Raw genomic sequence first — 17,018 nt, 5'->3', positions numbered from 1 at the left:
GCTTACAGACAAATCTGTATTGTGTAGCATTCTGGTTCTCTGAAGACAGGTTAGTTCCTTTTTTTGTCATCTGTGCTTTCCTTTTGTGAGAAGGTTAGCAAAACCCTGCTTTCTGAATACAGCAGCAGCAGTAGAAATGGTGTGCCATTACAGCTAATTGCCAAGCAGTTGTCAGCCCATGTTGGGTTTCAGGTTATTTGTGATTTGAGAGCATTAAGTGATTTCTCACATTTTAAAGGGTTTTTTTTAGAGCTCTAGAGGGAAAACAGTGTTTGAGTAATGTGGGACAAGTCTTATTGATGGAATAATTTCAGACTTCCTTACTGTGTAAAGCTGCCTTCAACATGACATACAGCTGTTCTCAGGATATACAGAAAGACCAGCAATCAATCACCTCATTTTAAAAGATGTTATATGGCTGCTGTTGGGTTATAGAGTCATACCAGATCTGTTCTTGTCTTCTTCTGCTGGAGGTTACAATGGAGGATGGAGATAAACATACCTGTAATCTTTCTTTAGTGCCTGGCAAGACAAATCTTTGATGAAAGTATTGTCCCATGCACAGTCATTTCTATTTTAAAAACAGAAAAATGAGAAGAAAAGAAAATAATCTGAACAAAATGTCTTTCCTACAAAGATAACATAACTTGTACTTTTTGCATGTAATTTCTCAAGGCAGAGTTTGGGTAACACAGGTAACAGTCCCTTGTTACAAAACTGCAATTCCTAACTGCGGAAACCATCTAAAGAAGTCATCTTCTGTGTAGGAGGACTGGCTCCTTTCTCCTCCATTTGCCATTCCCCTGCAGTGAGCCACTCCGTGTGCAGGGATTGAGGCAGGCTTACAAAAGCAAACTGCTTCTCTGTTTCCCATTTAGTTATGTAACATTACCTTATGGTTTATTTGTGTTGCTGTGAAGAGCTCTGTACAGTACATCTCCTGTGTTCAGCTTAGAGTGCTGCCAGTCCATAAGGTGTAATTACTCCAAGGAGAAATCATAGAATCACAGGGCTGGAAACAACCTGTAAGATCATCTAGTCCAACCATCAATGAATGAAGCTGCATCAAACAAATCCTGAAGGCAAATTTCAACAGGGTGGATAATTATCCCCTGGCTTTAATAAGTGCTTTCCTGGAAGCCTGTTTTGCAAACTGGCAGTGTGTATGTCATCCCTGCAAAAGGTGTGAGGGCATTGCTAACGTTTGGTGTGAAATGTGCTGCTGATACCATTGCAAATAATTTTCAAATTATGTATTGTTAAATTCAGCAGTGTGCCATGTAAAACTGAAGTGCTTTTCTGTTTGTGTAAATCAGAACCAAAAGGTCTGTCAGTGATAAATACTTTGCAAATGGAAATAATAAACATATCTTCTAGAAAATGGCTGTTTTCTCACGCATCTGCCCCTTTGTCTGTGATATTCATGAAGCCCATCACCTATGCAGCATGGTTGGTTAAAGCAATTTTAGATTTTGGGGTATGTTTCTGTAATGTCATAAAATCATAAATGAAAACTCTTACTTTTAGGTTTGATGAATTTGATGAGGCAATTGATGAGGCAATTGAAGATGACATCAAGGAAGCTGATGGAGGAGGTACGTTTCTCACGTTTGTTTTTCATTCCGGTGGTGGTATGAAGATTGAGACCAAATTTCTTTTGGTATGACAGGCAATGAATGGGGTCCTCTCCCTCACACTACACACAGTGTAATTGACAGTTCTTACTATTGCACTTTTAGGCTCACACTAAATAATTTCCCTTGGAAATGGCCATGCCAAGCTGCCAGAAGATGCCAAAAAGCATTTGGTGTTGATAGTTAAATTCAACTTGTACATGTTTTAATACGTGAATACAGTAAATAATCATGACAAGACAGTTTTTAAGATTGATTCACTATGTTTTGAACTTGAGAGTTCAGCTAGCACCACTGACATCTAACACCTGTAAATACTGGGCTCAGAAACTCGTCCACCTTTGGACCCTTTGAAGGCTGGGTCTGCAGATACAGTCCTGAAGTGCTAATGCAGATCCGTGAGCACTTCCCAGTTATACATGAATGAAGTGCAGCTGCACTCGTTGCTGGTGAGGCACCACAGGGAACAGAAGAGAGATCTTCCAAAGTACCTGAGACTGATGAATCCGTGCTTCTGCATCACCTTGGCTTTTGTGGAGAGAACTGCTGTGAAACTTAATCCCTTCCTTACATGGCATCTCTACAGAGACAGCAGTTTTCAGAAGGCCAGCAGATGTATGCAGACAATCTGGAACTCAGGTGTCTGTGGTGTGTTACACAAGACCTTAATAAATGTAACTTAAATCCTCAACAGTAAAGCCAGCTTTTCTTAAAGTTGACTTATTGGCCAAACAGCAGCTTAAACACTTCCAAAACTCCCAAGAAGAGCATGAAGGCCTTAGGAAGAAGATGTATGTTCTGCTATCTGCCCTACTCAAAGAACACTGTCATTGAGGACGCTGTACTTTGTGGTTAAGTAGCAAAATGCCAACATTTACCTTCTGTCTTCTGTGTTGACCTCAGTGTTTCCCAGGGACCACAACTGGGGCTGATTTGTCAGGAATGAGGCTCCAGACAGCATCAAAAAATGATTCTGTTACAGAAAATAATCTGAAGCAGGAGGCATGGAAAAAAGTTAGGAGCAAAATTAAACAAAAATAATCTTGTTCTTATTTTCCCTTTTCTGTCACTGAATTCAGGCATTGGCAGAGGCAAAGACATGTCTAATATCACAGGACATCGTGGAAAAGACATTTCCACAATCCTAGAGGAAGAAAGGAAAGAAAACAAGCGACCCCAAAGGGCTGCTGCAGCACGGCGCAAGAAACGACGGCGACTAAACGACCTGGATAGTGACAGTAATCTGGACGAGGAAGAGAGCGAGGATGAGTTTAAGATCAGTGATGGGTAAGTCTCCAGTTCAGCTTCTACCTCGAGTCACTGCCTGCTTCGGGTTTCTGTGACTCTGCAGTGCCCCTAAAATGGTCACTGGGGGAATGTGTCCGGATCCAGAACGCCACTGTACAGCAAAAATACTCCTGGCTCAGTTGAGTTTAGTTGTGCTGGAAAAACTATGCTTCAAATCCATGTGCTGCAGTCATCCAAACTCCATTTTAAGCAAAACCTATTCTTAACAAAGATGCAGCTAAAGTGAGGCGGGTTCATTGAAAATATGTCCTGTTCTCTGGGATCTTTTTTTGGCCTGGTTGTCATTTTTAAATCAGGAAAGTAAAATTTCTCCATTTCTCCAGCATACAAAACTTGACTTTTGGGTTCTGGAATCGGCTCTTGCCTTTTGCTTTCTAAAATATAAGGTTTGAACACAGCCAAAGAGGGTTACGCTGCAGAAAACAAATGTGTGTTATGCAAAGCTTCACAGACTGAATGAATATTGCTTTGACTCACTGAAATTATTTTTCCCTGGAATTTCTAATCTTTCACACTGGAAAACACGTAATGCTAAAAAATAATAATTTTAGATTTTCTTTATGCCTCAATGAAGAGGCATAGTTGAGCTTTTAAAACTTTTAAAGCTTTACACAGTAGAACACTCAATGTACAAAGTTTATAGGTGACCTGCACAACAGATGCAAATATCTCTTGAGCTTTGTTTTTCACATATGACTACATGAAGGAACTTTCAGTGACATGGTGAATAGTCAGGCAGAAAATGCTGAAAATATCCAGCCTGTGATTGGAGCTTTTGGAAGTCTCCCAGAATTAATAGCACATATGTCTGTTAAATTGTGCTCAAGCATTTTCTTTGCTGAATACCTTCTGAATGTAATCCTGGGATTTACATTCAGCTGGCAACCAAATGCAAGTGTCTGTGCACCTGCAGTGTTCCACTGTTCTTTTAAAAAAAGAACATGTTTTCCTCCATCACAAATGATGCCTGTGCAAAGGTGTTGCTGTGTGAGCGTTACATTGAAGTGCACTGTGTGAACACTAGAATTTATCCAGTTTAAATCTCACCTGTGGTCACATTTTGATGTAACATTCATATCCAGCCACTGTTCTGATCCACTGTGTAACGTCATGCATTGTAAAGCTGTCTTCCAAGAGTAAACAGAAGCTCTGTGTGGGTGATGGCAGTTTGCTCGCTCTGGATCTTCAGTGCACATCGTTTCTGTGAGATCCGTGCAGTTTTGCTTTGCACCTAACAGAGGCAGGTTCATGGAGGTGACGTTTCGATTCTTTGTTTCAGATCTCAGGATGAGTTTGTTATCTCAGAGGAAAACCTGGACGAAAGTGAAGATGATCCACCATCAAACGAAGACAGCGATTCCGAGTTCTGTGCCCGCATCTCCAGGAGACATCTCTCCAGGCCCATGAGGCAAAGCAGGCGGTTACGAAGGAAAACAGCCAAGAAAAAATATTCTGAAGATGATGAAGATGAAGATTCGGAGGACAATTCAAGCAGAGAATCTGGTGAGTATAAGTGGTCTTCTAAATGTATGGAATACTTTGTGCTGGAGAGAGGAAGAGTGGAAGTCTCAGTTTCCTGGCATGACATGGACACTAATGGTTTTGGTTCCTTTGGTCGTGTGTCTCATTTTTGCTTCCTGTCTGTAAAGCTGTTTGCTGCTTGTTCTGCTGTGAGTGTTCTAAAGGAAACTGTTGCTGAGTACTAGGTTCTTGGCATTTAAAATCAGTCCATATTTAAATGTATGCTCCTGTTATGTTGTGTCTCACTGTGTTTACAGAGAGAGTGGTGAGGTGCTGGAACAGCTGCCCAGAGAGGCTGTGGATGCCCCGTCCATCCCTGGAGGTGTTCAAAGCCAGGCTGGATGGGGCCCTGGGCAGCCTGGTCTGGTATTAAATGTGGAGTTTGGGGTGGTCCTGTATGTGGCAGGGGGTTGGAGCTTCGTGATCCTTGAGGTCCCTTCCAACCCTGGCCATTCTGTGATTCTGCGATCTGTTTGGAACATGATTGCAGGGAATACAAAGGATGGAGGCAGAAATATTCTTCTTTCTATGTACTTAAAGACCTCCTGAAAAACTTAAAAATCCTCTTCTGAAAGAAGCATTTTTCCTCACTTTGTGTAGAAAACTTAATTCCTTCAACTGTAGTCAGTTTTGTGTGGCATTCAGTTGTTAGAGCTTAGTTACTTTTTCTGTTTTCTCTGTAGATAAATTGTAATTGTAAATTGAAGATAAATGTTTTCATTGAATGTAGACAGGATCATGTTGAAGTAGGTTGATTTGAAGTTCTGGCTTCCAGAAGGAGGGTTAATGCATGAACAGATCAAGATAGTCACATGCACTTGCACTAGTTGCTGTCTTCCTGTCCTGAACGCATCACTGCACTAAATGTGAGCGGTTAGTAATGAAGATATTTGCAGAACCTTGAAGATCCAGAGAATTTGGCCATCTACTCTGTAATGCCTACAAGCAAATTTGTTTCTTTGTGAACACGTATCTGCAAGAAGATCAGGCCCCGTTCTGTACCACCAGAAGCATCCTGTTTCAAAAAAGAGCAGGAAGAGGAAGCACAGAATGCAGTGTAGTTTTCTTACTTTTGCAGCAAAGTGTTGGTTGGTAGAGCCTTGCCTCACTGATTCCAATGTAATTCCTTAGATGTAACTGCATATTCATAGCTGTTCTTCTTTACCTCTGTTGCTGTCCTCAGGATCTGTTTGTCCTCAGGAGCTTTGTTTTGAGTTAAAGAAGCAGTGTTCCCTGTGAGTGACTTTGTTGTCAGTCTCCACAGATGGGAGCTTTTTCTGAAGGCAGTGTTTGGTTGCCTGGCTGTGACCCCTTCTGTAATATTTTAGGAGGTAAAGAGGATTGCTGCTTCGATCTGTCCCTGGTGTCAGTCAGTAATTTAAGAACAGCATGGATTGCATATAGGAATGTACTGTGATCTCAGGATAATTGCTCTGGCATCAGTGAAAAAGCAGCAGAAGTTGACTCAGAGCTGATGTTAACTGTTAAAAATGTAAATACATTCAATTCTCAAAGCCAATAGGTGCAGTAGTCCGGTGCAGGAAGAACTGAGAATGATGGTAAGTTTCTTCTCCATAGTTTTTGTTGGAAGTGAACTTTTAAGCCTAGATTTGTTGTAAATCATTTAAAACTCCCAAGCCAGATCTTACCTGGATTCTTGTTTTGTTTCTATTCATCTACCTGTTCTGAGAATTATTTGAGCAGAGTGCAATGCATTTAAATTGAAAAAAAAATGAAAAAAAGAAGGGGCTTTCCTGGACATGGGAATGTATGTCATTGACTCAGGTCACTTCAACTGGCAGGATTTGTAGAGGAAGCATCTTTGGCACCAGTAGATATGAGGGAGCGAAAACATGGGAAGAAAACTTGCTCTGGGGGAGATTGATGGGGAAGAATTTGTGTTTTAAAAGTAAGCAATTCGCTGCTGGCAGCGAAAGGGAGAAGTGATGCGTGAGCCTGGGACAGGTCAGGCTAATGAGGGGTGATGGCTGAGACTCCTCTGCTGGAAATGTGCCTGGTTTTATCTGCGCTGGTCTAAAGCTGATCTAAATAGCGCAGTTTTGTCTTCATGGAATAACAGACACGGCTGTTTTCTTCTGTACAGAGAGTGGTGATTACACGGATTACAGTGATGATGATTACCTGGAAACCAGGAGGAGAAGATCAAGAAGGAATCAGAAGAGGCAAGTCAACTACAAGGAGGATTCAGAAAGTGATGGCTCTCAGAAAAGTGTCCGATATGGCAAGGAGTTGAGAAGAGTTCATAAACGCAGGCTCTCCACTTCAGATAGTGAAGGTAAAGCACACAGTCTGATCTGCAGGAGCTGGTGTGTGTCTGCATTAGCCTAAGGAGAAAACTGTGTCTAATTCAGAGATGCCCAGAAAATTTTCATTCTAGAGTTCCTTGATGTTTCTCAGAAACTCGTTTCCTTGTGAAGCGGCCCACTGTGTGATGTGCCATTATGGTTACTCCTCAGAGTCACTGTCCCTGCTTTGGCCTCACAGGGTCTGACTTTACTGTGTCTGGCAATGAGTGGTGGCAGTTCGAAGCTGTAATTGATGTCACTGTTTTGCCACTTCTCTATTAAGAGGCCACAAAGGCTTCTCCACGAATGCTCAAAGATTCTTTTTTGCCTTCTGGTGCCCTGATTGTTTTCATAGGTCGGTGTGCCACCCTACCTTCCTCTGTGGTCGTTCAGCCTTTTCCAATGCAGCCTCCTGTTTGAAGGTGCTGCAATCAGTGCAGGTGTGTATGACAAACAGAAAACCTGCTCACAGTACTGTCAGTCACTCCATGAGCCACTGATGTGCATTTAAATACCAAATTAGCTTGTGCAAACACAGCCACTGGCTTTGGGTCCTTTGAATTCTGGTGCCCAGCTCATGAGAACCATCTGTTTGGCACTGATGTGCTGAGCTTTACAGGTTGCAGTGGGTGCCAGGGCACCTGTAGGTAAGTTTTGGAAGTGCTGGCCTGAGTCTGTAAAATGTTACAGGATCCTCTTCCATGAAGGGAAGCAAGTATGTAATGCAGTCATAGGGTATCTTGAAAACTTGATCTCATTCTTCAATATACAGTCTGTTCTCAGAAATAGGATATATAGGCTGTCCACTCACGATCTGCTATATGGTGGCTGATTTTTTCTTTGCTGCCTGCACTTGTGACTTTAAACAATGCCTGATTGATGGTGTCTTTTGTACACGAAAACCCATTCCTTCAGGTATTTTTGGTACTGGCTTTTTGCATACTAAACCCAATGCCATTTAGTACCATTCCAGTAGTTTCCCACGGTTCTAATGTAAAAAGTGTGTAACAGTTACTGGAAATGTAATTACGTTGAAAATACTCTGACGAAATCTCTAGCAACCTGAACCCACACTGATAATACCTTTAAAAATGGCAATTTGCGTGCATTTCTAATGGAAATAGCAAGGAGAAAGCCAGGGGTGGTTGATTTTTCAGTTTGTCTTTTTTCACTTAAGCCACTTTGCAAAGAAAAGGCCTTCCACTGAGGGACAGCAGCCTTCCAGTCACATTCAAACAGTGTTCATGACTTGAAAGAAGTCCTGTAGAATTTGGTGAGGGGAGGAGAGTACGGTTGTGTGCATGTATATGTATGTATGTATATATTTTTGAAGGCAGTGCAGCCATTATTTCATAGAAGCATAGAATATCCCATGTTGGAATGGATCCGTGAGGATCACCGAGTCCAAGTCCTGGCTCTGCAGAGGGTCCTCACTTTCTGGAAGGCTGTAAAGTTGTGCTATTCCTGAGGTAGTTAGCGCTCCTAACTTCTAGCAGAAGCCTCCAAAGCCTCGCGTAACGCTCAGGCTGAGAGCAGAATACCAACAGATTGCTGGACTCTGCCGTTTGAGCAGTTTCTTCAGCATGTGAGGAGTATGCAAGAGTTTTGACATGGTTGGGGGACTGAGGAAGGAGACCGAAATGTGTGCTGAGAGACAGGGAGAGATGGCGTTTTGATGAGTGTAAGTCATTAAAGAATAGGAGTGTAGCTGTTCTGCGTGCCCTCAGATTTGCTAACGGCTTTAAGTCTGCTGCTTGTTCCAGAGAGCTACGCGTCCAAGAACTCCGAAGATGACGATTCCACAAAGGAGTCGAAGCGACGGATTCGAAAGCGTCGGCGAAGTACGGATGACTACTCTGAGGAAGGAGAGGATGAGGAAGATGAAGAGAGGCCTGTCCGCAAGCGGCTCAACAGAATTGAAACAGACGATGAAGATAACTGCGAAAATGCAAACGATGAGGCAGAAAACCCTGCAAATAAGCTGCCGGCACCACAGGCTCCTCAAGACAACACCAAGAAGCACTGCTACCGGATAGAAAGTGACGACGAAGATGACTTTGATAACGTGGGGAAAGTAGAGAGCCCTTTGGACTACAGCCTGGTGGATTTGCCTTCCACCAACGGACAGAGCCCAGGTAAAACCATTGAGAACTTGATTGGCAAACCTAGTGAGAAGACCCAAGCCCCCAAGGACAGCACAGCCAGTGCCAGCCTGGCGCCCAACGGGACGGGGAGCGGGCAGGAAGTGGTAGGGCCAGAGGAAGATGAAGATGAACTTTTGAGAGTGACTGACCTTGTTGATTACGTCTGTAACAGTGAACAGTTATAAGACTTCCATTTTTGTGCTAATTTATTCCACGGTAGCTCATACCAGCGGGCCAGTTATTAAAAGCTGTTTTATTTTTCCTAGAAAATTCTCCACTACAGTATCACTTTTTAGAAGCAAGAATTTCACCAGTCCTGCAGTCTTTCTGTGAAGTGACCAGTTTTGAACTTTGAAGAAGAATTGCTGTAAATTCCCTCTCTTACCCCCCTTTCTCCTTCCAAGTCCATGGTCCTGGGTAATTTCACTCACAAATACCTTATCACAACAAGAGATTTGTATATTTTTGGCTTTATATTTCCTGAGTGCATACAAATTTGTGGAAATGGGTGGCCTAAGAAAGCATTCCAAATCGGTCAGGGCCCAAACCAAAATTGGGGTGGGTTTGGCTCAAGGGGTGGGCGGGGTGCAGAAGCACTTGTGCTTTAGCTTTTTCATATGAGATATATATTATATTTAAATGTTCACAACTTAGATTACAACTTAACAGACAGTCTCAAATTTAACGTCTGTACTGTCGCATTTTGTGAGTTGTAGGTTAACATGCCATAGCTCATTAGTAATCACCTTCATGGAAGCAGTTTGATTTTAATACAGGAGGCAAACAGAATTACTAGAGGCCGAGAAGGTACCATAAACAAGAACTCTACTATCCATTATGACTTGCAGACTTTCCTAATAAACATCCTTTAAAGTGTTTGTACAGTAAAGTGTACTGTAATGAAGTTTTTGACAGTTGAAACACGCTAGCAATGAATTTGCAAAGCTATCCCATGCGTAGTTCATCAGCTGGTCTTCTGTGCACGGTGTCCAGTGGGAGGACGCAGCGAGGCGAAGCTGGTCTGTAAGCAGGATGGCATCTTGGCGTGCTGTAAACTTTTACAGACAAAAGAATCCTGCAGCAGCTGCCTGGCCACTTGGGTTTCACCTTCCGTTGGAGCATTCGGAATGGAACGTGTCTGTACAAACTGCACTGACCACAGAATTGCAGCGCTTCAGAGGATGGAGGGATTTTCCAATAAACCGTGACTGGTCCATTCATGTCCTTAGTATCTACTTCAAATTGAAGTAAACAAATGGAACAGTTTTCCTTTTGGAGGTTTTCTGTTTGGGGTTTGTGTGTGTTTTTGTTTTGATTTTAGTTATCTGCCTGGATGTATTAGCAGGTTTTGAATGTAGTGTTGGCCTTTGGCCATTAGAATTTTCTTAAAATACATTTTAATAATTGTCATGTGACCAAACTGATTTCAAGAAGGCAGTATTTCTGAGAGAAAACACGCGACTCCAAGACGTCTCATCAACTTTGGAGTGGGCCTGAGGTGATGTGTGCTTTCATTATAAAAAAAAGGAGACTACAAACAAAACCAACAAACGTGGGCACATAAGAAAGAGCAGAGCTGACATTTGCTTTGGGTGGTGTTGAGTTTTCTCTTCATTTGGAATTAAGATGCAGGCTGTAGCATTTGTACATGTTGTAGCACACAGCTGAAAAAGATCTGCCAAACGTTGAAATCCAAGGAGGTCACATCTGTTACTCCTTTTGCTCTGAGATTTGGATTTTTGACTGGTGTTGATGTCCATTGCCGGCAATGGACGCACCGAAACTGCTGCTGCCACTGAGGAGTGAGTTCTCCTTTCCTGCCCCACCTGATTCCCTTCCATTATATTGTATTTCCTAGTCAGTCATGAAGCACTTCTGTTTTCTTCTACTAAAACCGGCGTTAGGCCTTTACTAAATACCTCTCCAGAGTACCTACACCCCAAAATACCTACTTCTGGCCTGGAAAGTCTTGGTTTTGTTTCCCCACCTGTCTCTCCATGAGTTCAATCAGAACCACTCCATGACTGTTACTCGATTGGGTTCTAGCAGTGCACACCTACAACTAGAATCGTCAGAGCTGCAAGAAAGACAGAACTCGTTCATTGCCTGCTGCTAAGCAAGCTTGTGATTAAGAAAAAAAAGAGAAATCATGCTCTTTCTAAATGAGAGCTGAACATCATTAAAGATTACATATCTTTCCACCTTGTCAATGCTAACTGTTAACAGATCTCACAAGCAGGTATTAAAACAGGGTTTAGAATGTTCTTGTAAGTGTATGTAGCATTTTAGCTACTACAATGTTTTTCTTTGCCTAGGTGATGCATAAATGTAGTGCTTCTCCATTTCTAGTATACTTGTGTTTTAAAACAAGCAAGAACACATGGCTTCCACTTTCTAATGTTAATAATTGCTGAGCATTCTTACTATATGCAGTGCAAACTGTCTTGATTCCCATGCAGCGACACTGTGCAGTCAGTGACTCCTCATTTATTTTGGCAGTGCCATCACCTTTTCTGCTGCCACATGGAGCCTTTTCCTGTCTGATCAGTGCCGTAGCAAACGTTCTTGCTTGTAGACAGCCCCAAAAGCTGGATATGTAGTGGGTGAGTCATTGTGAATGTAGGCAAACACAAAGCAGTTAAAACAGCAAATATACCAACCAGGAAGAAATTGAGCACTGTGTTCGGGAGTGACGTAGCGGAGCAGAAAGCAGAAGTGAAGCACTGAAGTTTATGTCAAGAGCATCAAGTTTAACCAATGTGGACAGACAGGTTGTTACTTTCTATTGGTGGGTTTTAGAGAACAATTCTCTGTCTTCTGAGAAGTCACCTTCGGTAGCTGGGATATTTCATCCCTTGGGATCCCAGGGTCCCGTTAGTCCGTTGGGAACATTGCGCAAGGAAAATCTGCCTAGATGTTCTACAGAGCCCAGGATTTTAAGACTTCCATTTCCTCTCCTGTCTAAGGCTTCCAGCATGGTCGGAAATGTGAATCTGTTTGGCAAGATGTTTTCAGACACAAGGCCGGCTGGCTGCCATGTGTGGCTCTGCTGTCGTGTCACGTGTATGTGATCCCAAGTGGGATCCTCCAGGTGTTGTGGTGTCCTTAGCAGCTTGTGCTCTCCTGGATGCATCGTGAGATCAGAAGTCACGTCTTTGACTGCTCATCTTCAGGCGTGGCTTTGGGCAAACAGAAATTCAGGGTGTGCAAGGAACAGAATGCATTCTGGCCAGGGGTTTGTCACACAATGGACTGGGCAGCAGAAGAAGGAGCACCTGTTGGCTGAGCTGTGCTTTGCACACAGGTTGACACCGAAAGCTGTGTCTTTTTTAACTGCGGATCCTTCAGAGTATAACTGATGAGGAAGAAAGGGAACTGGTTTCTGTGGGTTGCGTGAGTCTTAAGAAGCACTGGAGAAGGGAAGGAACTGTAAACTGAGTTGAGGAATGGACGTTTTTGGGTGCCACAAAGATAAAGGATGGCTTTGCCATGAGCATGGGATGGATGTGCAAAGTAGGGCCACTCTGTGCTAAGGAATGCAGAGCGTTAATCCAACCAGAAGGGTGGGGAATTAAGAAGGCAAAATTCCATTGCGGTTGCTGTCTTCTGGTTAGATACTGAATCTTCTAAACCTTGATTTAAAAATGGAAAACAACATCACTAAGCTACCAAAAAAAACCCATAATGTTGAAAGCCTGTAGAAAGACGAGTACTGAACAACAAAGTCTCTGAGCTCTTAGATAGTTTGATTTCCTACATGTCAAATTACCTTATAAAATTACTGTATCTTCCTGATTCATTTAATGAAGCAATTGTTCTGTTCTAATGGCTCTTGGGAAAAACAGAGATTATTTTTCTCTGAATTGCTCATGTATAAATATGTCACCTCGAGATTTCTGTGCATTGAAACCTCTCGATTGCTCTGCAGGCAGTGGGAGCTGATGAGTGAAGCTCTTCTTTCCTGGTCAACTGCTGTTTTCCGAGTGCTGGCCTGCACTCTGAGGGGTCCCACTCAAAGAACCTTGAGGCAAAAATGTATGTTCACAAAAGAGAAACTGTATGGTAGCAGTGCCCTTCTCCTGGTTTGTCTTCATGTTTCTCACTTGAGCTGTTTGGTATCTGTGCAGTGATTTCAGTAGTCCATTGTCAGGGTGTCCATTGCACAGCTCACACCTGTTTTCAGGTGCTTACAGCTTGGTTTTCAATGCTCTGCAGTAGGCCTGGTCGAAACTTTCAGCAAGTTGTTTCAAATTACTTATTTTCACCATTTTTCTTTTTTTTTTTTTCCCATGGGAAGTAAATGAGGAATTTTGGTGGCAAGGGATTTGTATCATCTAGTTCAAAATGGCAACGCATGGGCCTTGAGAATTGGTTTTGGTCCGTGTGCAGTGAATGCTATCCACAAGCATCCAACCTGCAGCCTTGGATACGTATTTAGGTTTGCTTTCAGTTCACTGGGTATATAAAATCCTTTCGTGTATAAATGTATGTACAAATATCAAATGTCTTCAAACGGTAACTTTCTGGAAAACAAAACCTGTTGGATATGGTGGGGAGATCTCCAGCAATTCATGCAGAAAGAGCACAGCACTGCAACTCCTCTAGTGTTTAAGCCATCTATGGGAGCAGTTAGGACTGCTGTCTGCAATGTGCGGGATGAAGCCCGCGTTTCCTGGGATCTTACTTTTCCTCCTCCCCTTCTAGAACAAGTGGGGTAGGGACGATATCAATATGTCAGAAGAGAGAAAATGAAAAAAACAACAGAAACAGAACTTATTATCCAGCATATATTGAAGCAATTGCAATCCTCAGTGACCACTTTGTGATGCTGTAGAGTTGGGGATCTCACGGAACACTCTGGCTTCAGAAATGCTTATTCCTGCAGCTGGAAACACAGCAGTCGGGTTACTGAGGATTACAGGTCATTTCTGATAATGTGCATCACTTACCAAGCTCTCATTTTAGGTTAGGTATAACTCATGAGATCGTTCCAAATGGCAGAAGCGTGTGCTTGGGAGTTGTTTGTCCCAGTGCTTTGGAATAATTTAACTTATTTTGTATATTGCAGAAGATGTATATTGCTTAGTATGACACTTACTTTAAAAAAGAAATGTGTACAGCTTCTGGAGGAAAGAATAGGACACTCTTAAGTAGAGAAGAAGTTTTTATAATTGAGGATGTGGTGTAAAGGCTCCAGGTATAACTGCGATTAAAAGCAAGTCCCACAGCTTGGGTTTTTGACTGTCGTTTTGTAAATGCTGACACTCCGCACCTGAGCTTGTGATCAGGAGAGGGGATGATGATACAGAAGTTAGAGAGGACACGTGCTTGATGAAGGCAGGTGTGTCTGCAAATAGATCTACTATTGCTACGTATAACCCCAAAGGTTACTAAGGAAAACTGAAAGATAGAATTGCTCTATTCCTTCAGTTGGTTTACTTTGTGCACTTGGCAGCACTTTGTGTATAGTCAGTCTCACTGGTTCCCCAGGTGCAGACCGAGTTGGTTTCTCCTGCTGTTGGAACGCTCTTTCCATTAACAGGAGATGGGGAATGGGTGGAGGGAAGCAGAATGGGAAAATGCGGATGCAAGCCCTTGCAATTTGCAAGATGGGTCTTGGACAGGCCTGAAAACTGCTTCTGATTTGCCCTTTAAAGACTGTACTTCAAATGGAAGGTCTCCGTGTGGAGAATCATCTTGACACCTCCTTTTCTCATCGTGACCTTCAGAGCAACAGGCAAAGCTGTTCACGGTCTCTTTCCTTGAGAGCAGTTCCACCAGCACAGCGTGGCGTGGAGAAGATTAGGATCAGTAGAGCACTGTGACAATGTTTGCCTTGGGGATGTTGGTTGGAGTCCACGCAGGTTCCTTTGTCCTTTGTTCCTCTTCTTACGTCCCACACGACTAAACTGATTAGTGATACTTAGATTCGTCTGTCAGAACTTGACTTAAATGATCCTGAGGGGATAAAGTCCTTTTACTAAAACATGCAATAGGCCTCATTACCAGTGCACCGTTTGTTAGTTAAAAGTCCTTAACAGATCAAGTTAGTGGTAGAAGAGGAACCATACAGCTATATAGCTTGTTTATTTTTCCATTTCATACTCGTTATATGGACTCTAAAGTCTTGTACAGTATCTGATGCCTATGCTGTATTCATTACAATGGTACTCCTGCCCCTAACCTGCACTAACACGATTTGTTTTTCATGCCAGTCAGGTTGCTAGTTGCTAGCCCTGCTTCATAGATCTGCGGCAGCCATGAGATGGCATTCAACTGATTCAAAAACTTTGTCACCGTTGGCAGTGTGATGCTGGTTCTCAGATAGGAGCAGAGTTTTAGGTGGATGCTAGACAAGCGCTGGGTGTATTCACAGTCCCAGATAGCGTAGACCAGGTAATTGCTAGCAGAACGGCTGTCCTCCAATTCCTGCCACAATTAGATCGAAACTGCCAGATAGGTTAAAATCTCGGACACGCTTACACGAAATACAGTCCTGTCTTACTCCTGTGTGCTGTTCGTACGTTCACAGAGAAATCTGGAGTTCCTTACCATCACTCTCGTTCACGCTTGGCCTCATTTTTCTTTTCTTTCTCTAGAAGTCCCGCAAGCCGAGCTCTGTGCAGAGCTTAACCCGTGCATTTCAGAGTCCTGAACCTCGATTGTTAAATCTCTTCCATCGTGACTTGCTCCAATATCAAAGGGAAAGGACCGAGGGGACGCACACTGTGTGTGCGGGAGGTGGGGAGAGAGATGTTGAAAAAACTGGAATTGTCGTTGTTGCACATAAATTGGGTGGTGCTGTCACTGTCCTTCCCCCCCTCGCCAGAAATACCACGTGCATGCGAAACACGATGCATTAAAACCTTTTAAAACGAAGTCATGGTGGCCTCAGTGCTCAAAGGGTTAACTGCAGTTTAATAACAGCTCATGTTTTTAGATTTGCAGTACGCAACTGTTTAAATACTGTATTCCTTGTAAATGAAGTAAAAAAAAGAAAAAAAAAATGTTAAGGCTGGTGCCAATATTTTTGTTAATGAATTGTTCAGCGTTGTCTCACTACAGTCTGGTCAGAACTCTTTGTGTATAAGCTGGGCCTGAAGCCATTTTATAGCTTGTAGGCCTAATTGTGTAACTTTTCTTTCATAATGTTTTTGTTATAATATCTACTGTCATTTCTTTCATATAAATATGACATGTAAATTGTCATAATAAAAAAAAAAAAAAAAGAAATAACTGGATGTACAAAGTATAATGTGTATTGAAGCAACGAGTGCTCTTTCATGGTGGTCACCTCCATCCAGGAGGGATTTCTTTCAACATAAGCACCAAGAAATGGCTGCTGCGTTTTCCCAGCAGTGGCTCAATGGCTGCCATGGGAATGGAGAATTCATGGTTGGCAGTAATTTTGTTAAAATCCAGTTTTCCTCTCCTTGCCCAGCTCTGACTGACAATGAGGAAGACCTGATGGAACGATTCTTGCAGTTGTTCATCATTTTAAATCCTGACTTCAGGGCGATGTTGCAGTCAGTTGACAAAAACCAGGAGCGAGGATGGAATTCAGCATTTGCTTGAGACCACAGCATGGTTTTTATTTGCCAGTGGTGAATTCTTGAAGGTGAGGGCCCACCCAGCACTTAGCAGTACTTCCTGCCATGGCCATGGAGTCCTCTGCTCGGCTTTGCTGGCAGACATCCCCGAGGTTTCCATGTGGTACTAAGAAGAGGAGCTAGGTTCCTTTATTTAATAAAGACTAAATGTATGTTGGCAGAGAAGCTGTGTGGCAATGAACACTGACAACATCATGTAACTTAACTGGAAGAAATCAGGGAGAGAAGCATGAACCGGGAGAAGTGTGATTTCTCTCAGCGTTAACCATGGAAGCCTGTTGATCCTTTTTCTTTTCCCAATGCACGTGTGGTCAGAGCCAGGCTGTGGTGCATTCCTGTAGCAATGAGAGCTGCATCCTCTTCCTTGAAATGAAATGCCAAAGTTTTACATTTGTGTTTTCAACGGACTGAGCGTGATGATGATCATCGTGCACTGAATGCTGGAGCGCTGTGCAAGCAGTGAAGAGAATCAGGCACGGTGAGCGCTGTGTGCTG

The 17,018-nt window shown here is 42.8% G+C and overlaps 1 protein-coding gene across 1 annotated transcript in view; it reads left to right on the top strand.

The window, feature by feature from the left end:
• RSF1 (remodeling and spacing factor 1) overlaps nt 1-10,333 on the top strand; it is a 54,692-nt gene extending 44,359 nt beyond the window's left edge. The window contains exons 12-16 of the mRNA XM_042838175.1: nt 1,528-1,595; nt 2,714-2,921; nt 4,222-4,445; nt 6,568-6,759; nt 8,533-10,333. Of these exons, the coding sequence (XP_042694109.1) occupies nt 1,528-1,595; nt 2,714-2,921; nt 4,222-4,445; nt 6,568-6,759; nt 8,533-9,098 (1,258 nt within the window). The 3' untranslated portion in view covers nt 9,099-10,333. The remainder of the gene's footprint in view (nt 1-1,527; nt 1,596-2,713; nt 2,922-4,221; nt 4,446-6,567; nt 6,760-8,532) is intronic.
• The last annotated feature ends 6,685 nt before the right edge of the window (nt 10,334-17,018 follow it).

Source organism: Centrocercus urophasianus, unplaced genomic scaffold (genome assembly GCF_019232065.1).
Source record: "Centrocercus urophasianus isolate 14NV4802_14NV808 unplaced genomic scaffold, USGS_Curo_1.0 seq_74, whole genome shotgun sequence".
Taxonomy (NCBI): domain Eukaryota; kingdom Metazoa; phylum Chordata; class Aves; order Galliformes; family Phasianidae; genus Centrocercus; species Centrocercus urophasianus.
Note: the sequence above shows the minus strand (reverse complement) of the source record. Positions and strands in the feature narration are given on the sequence as shown.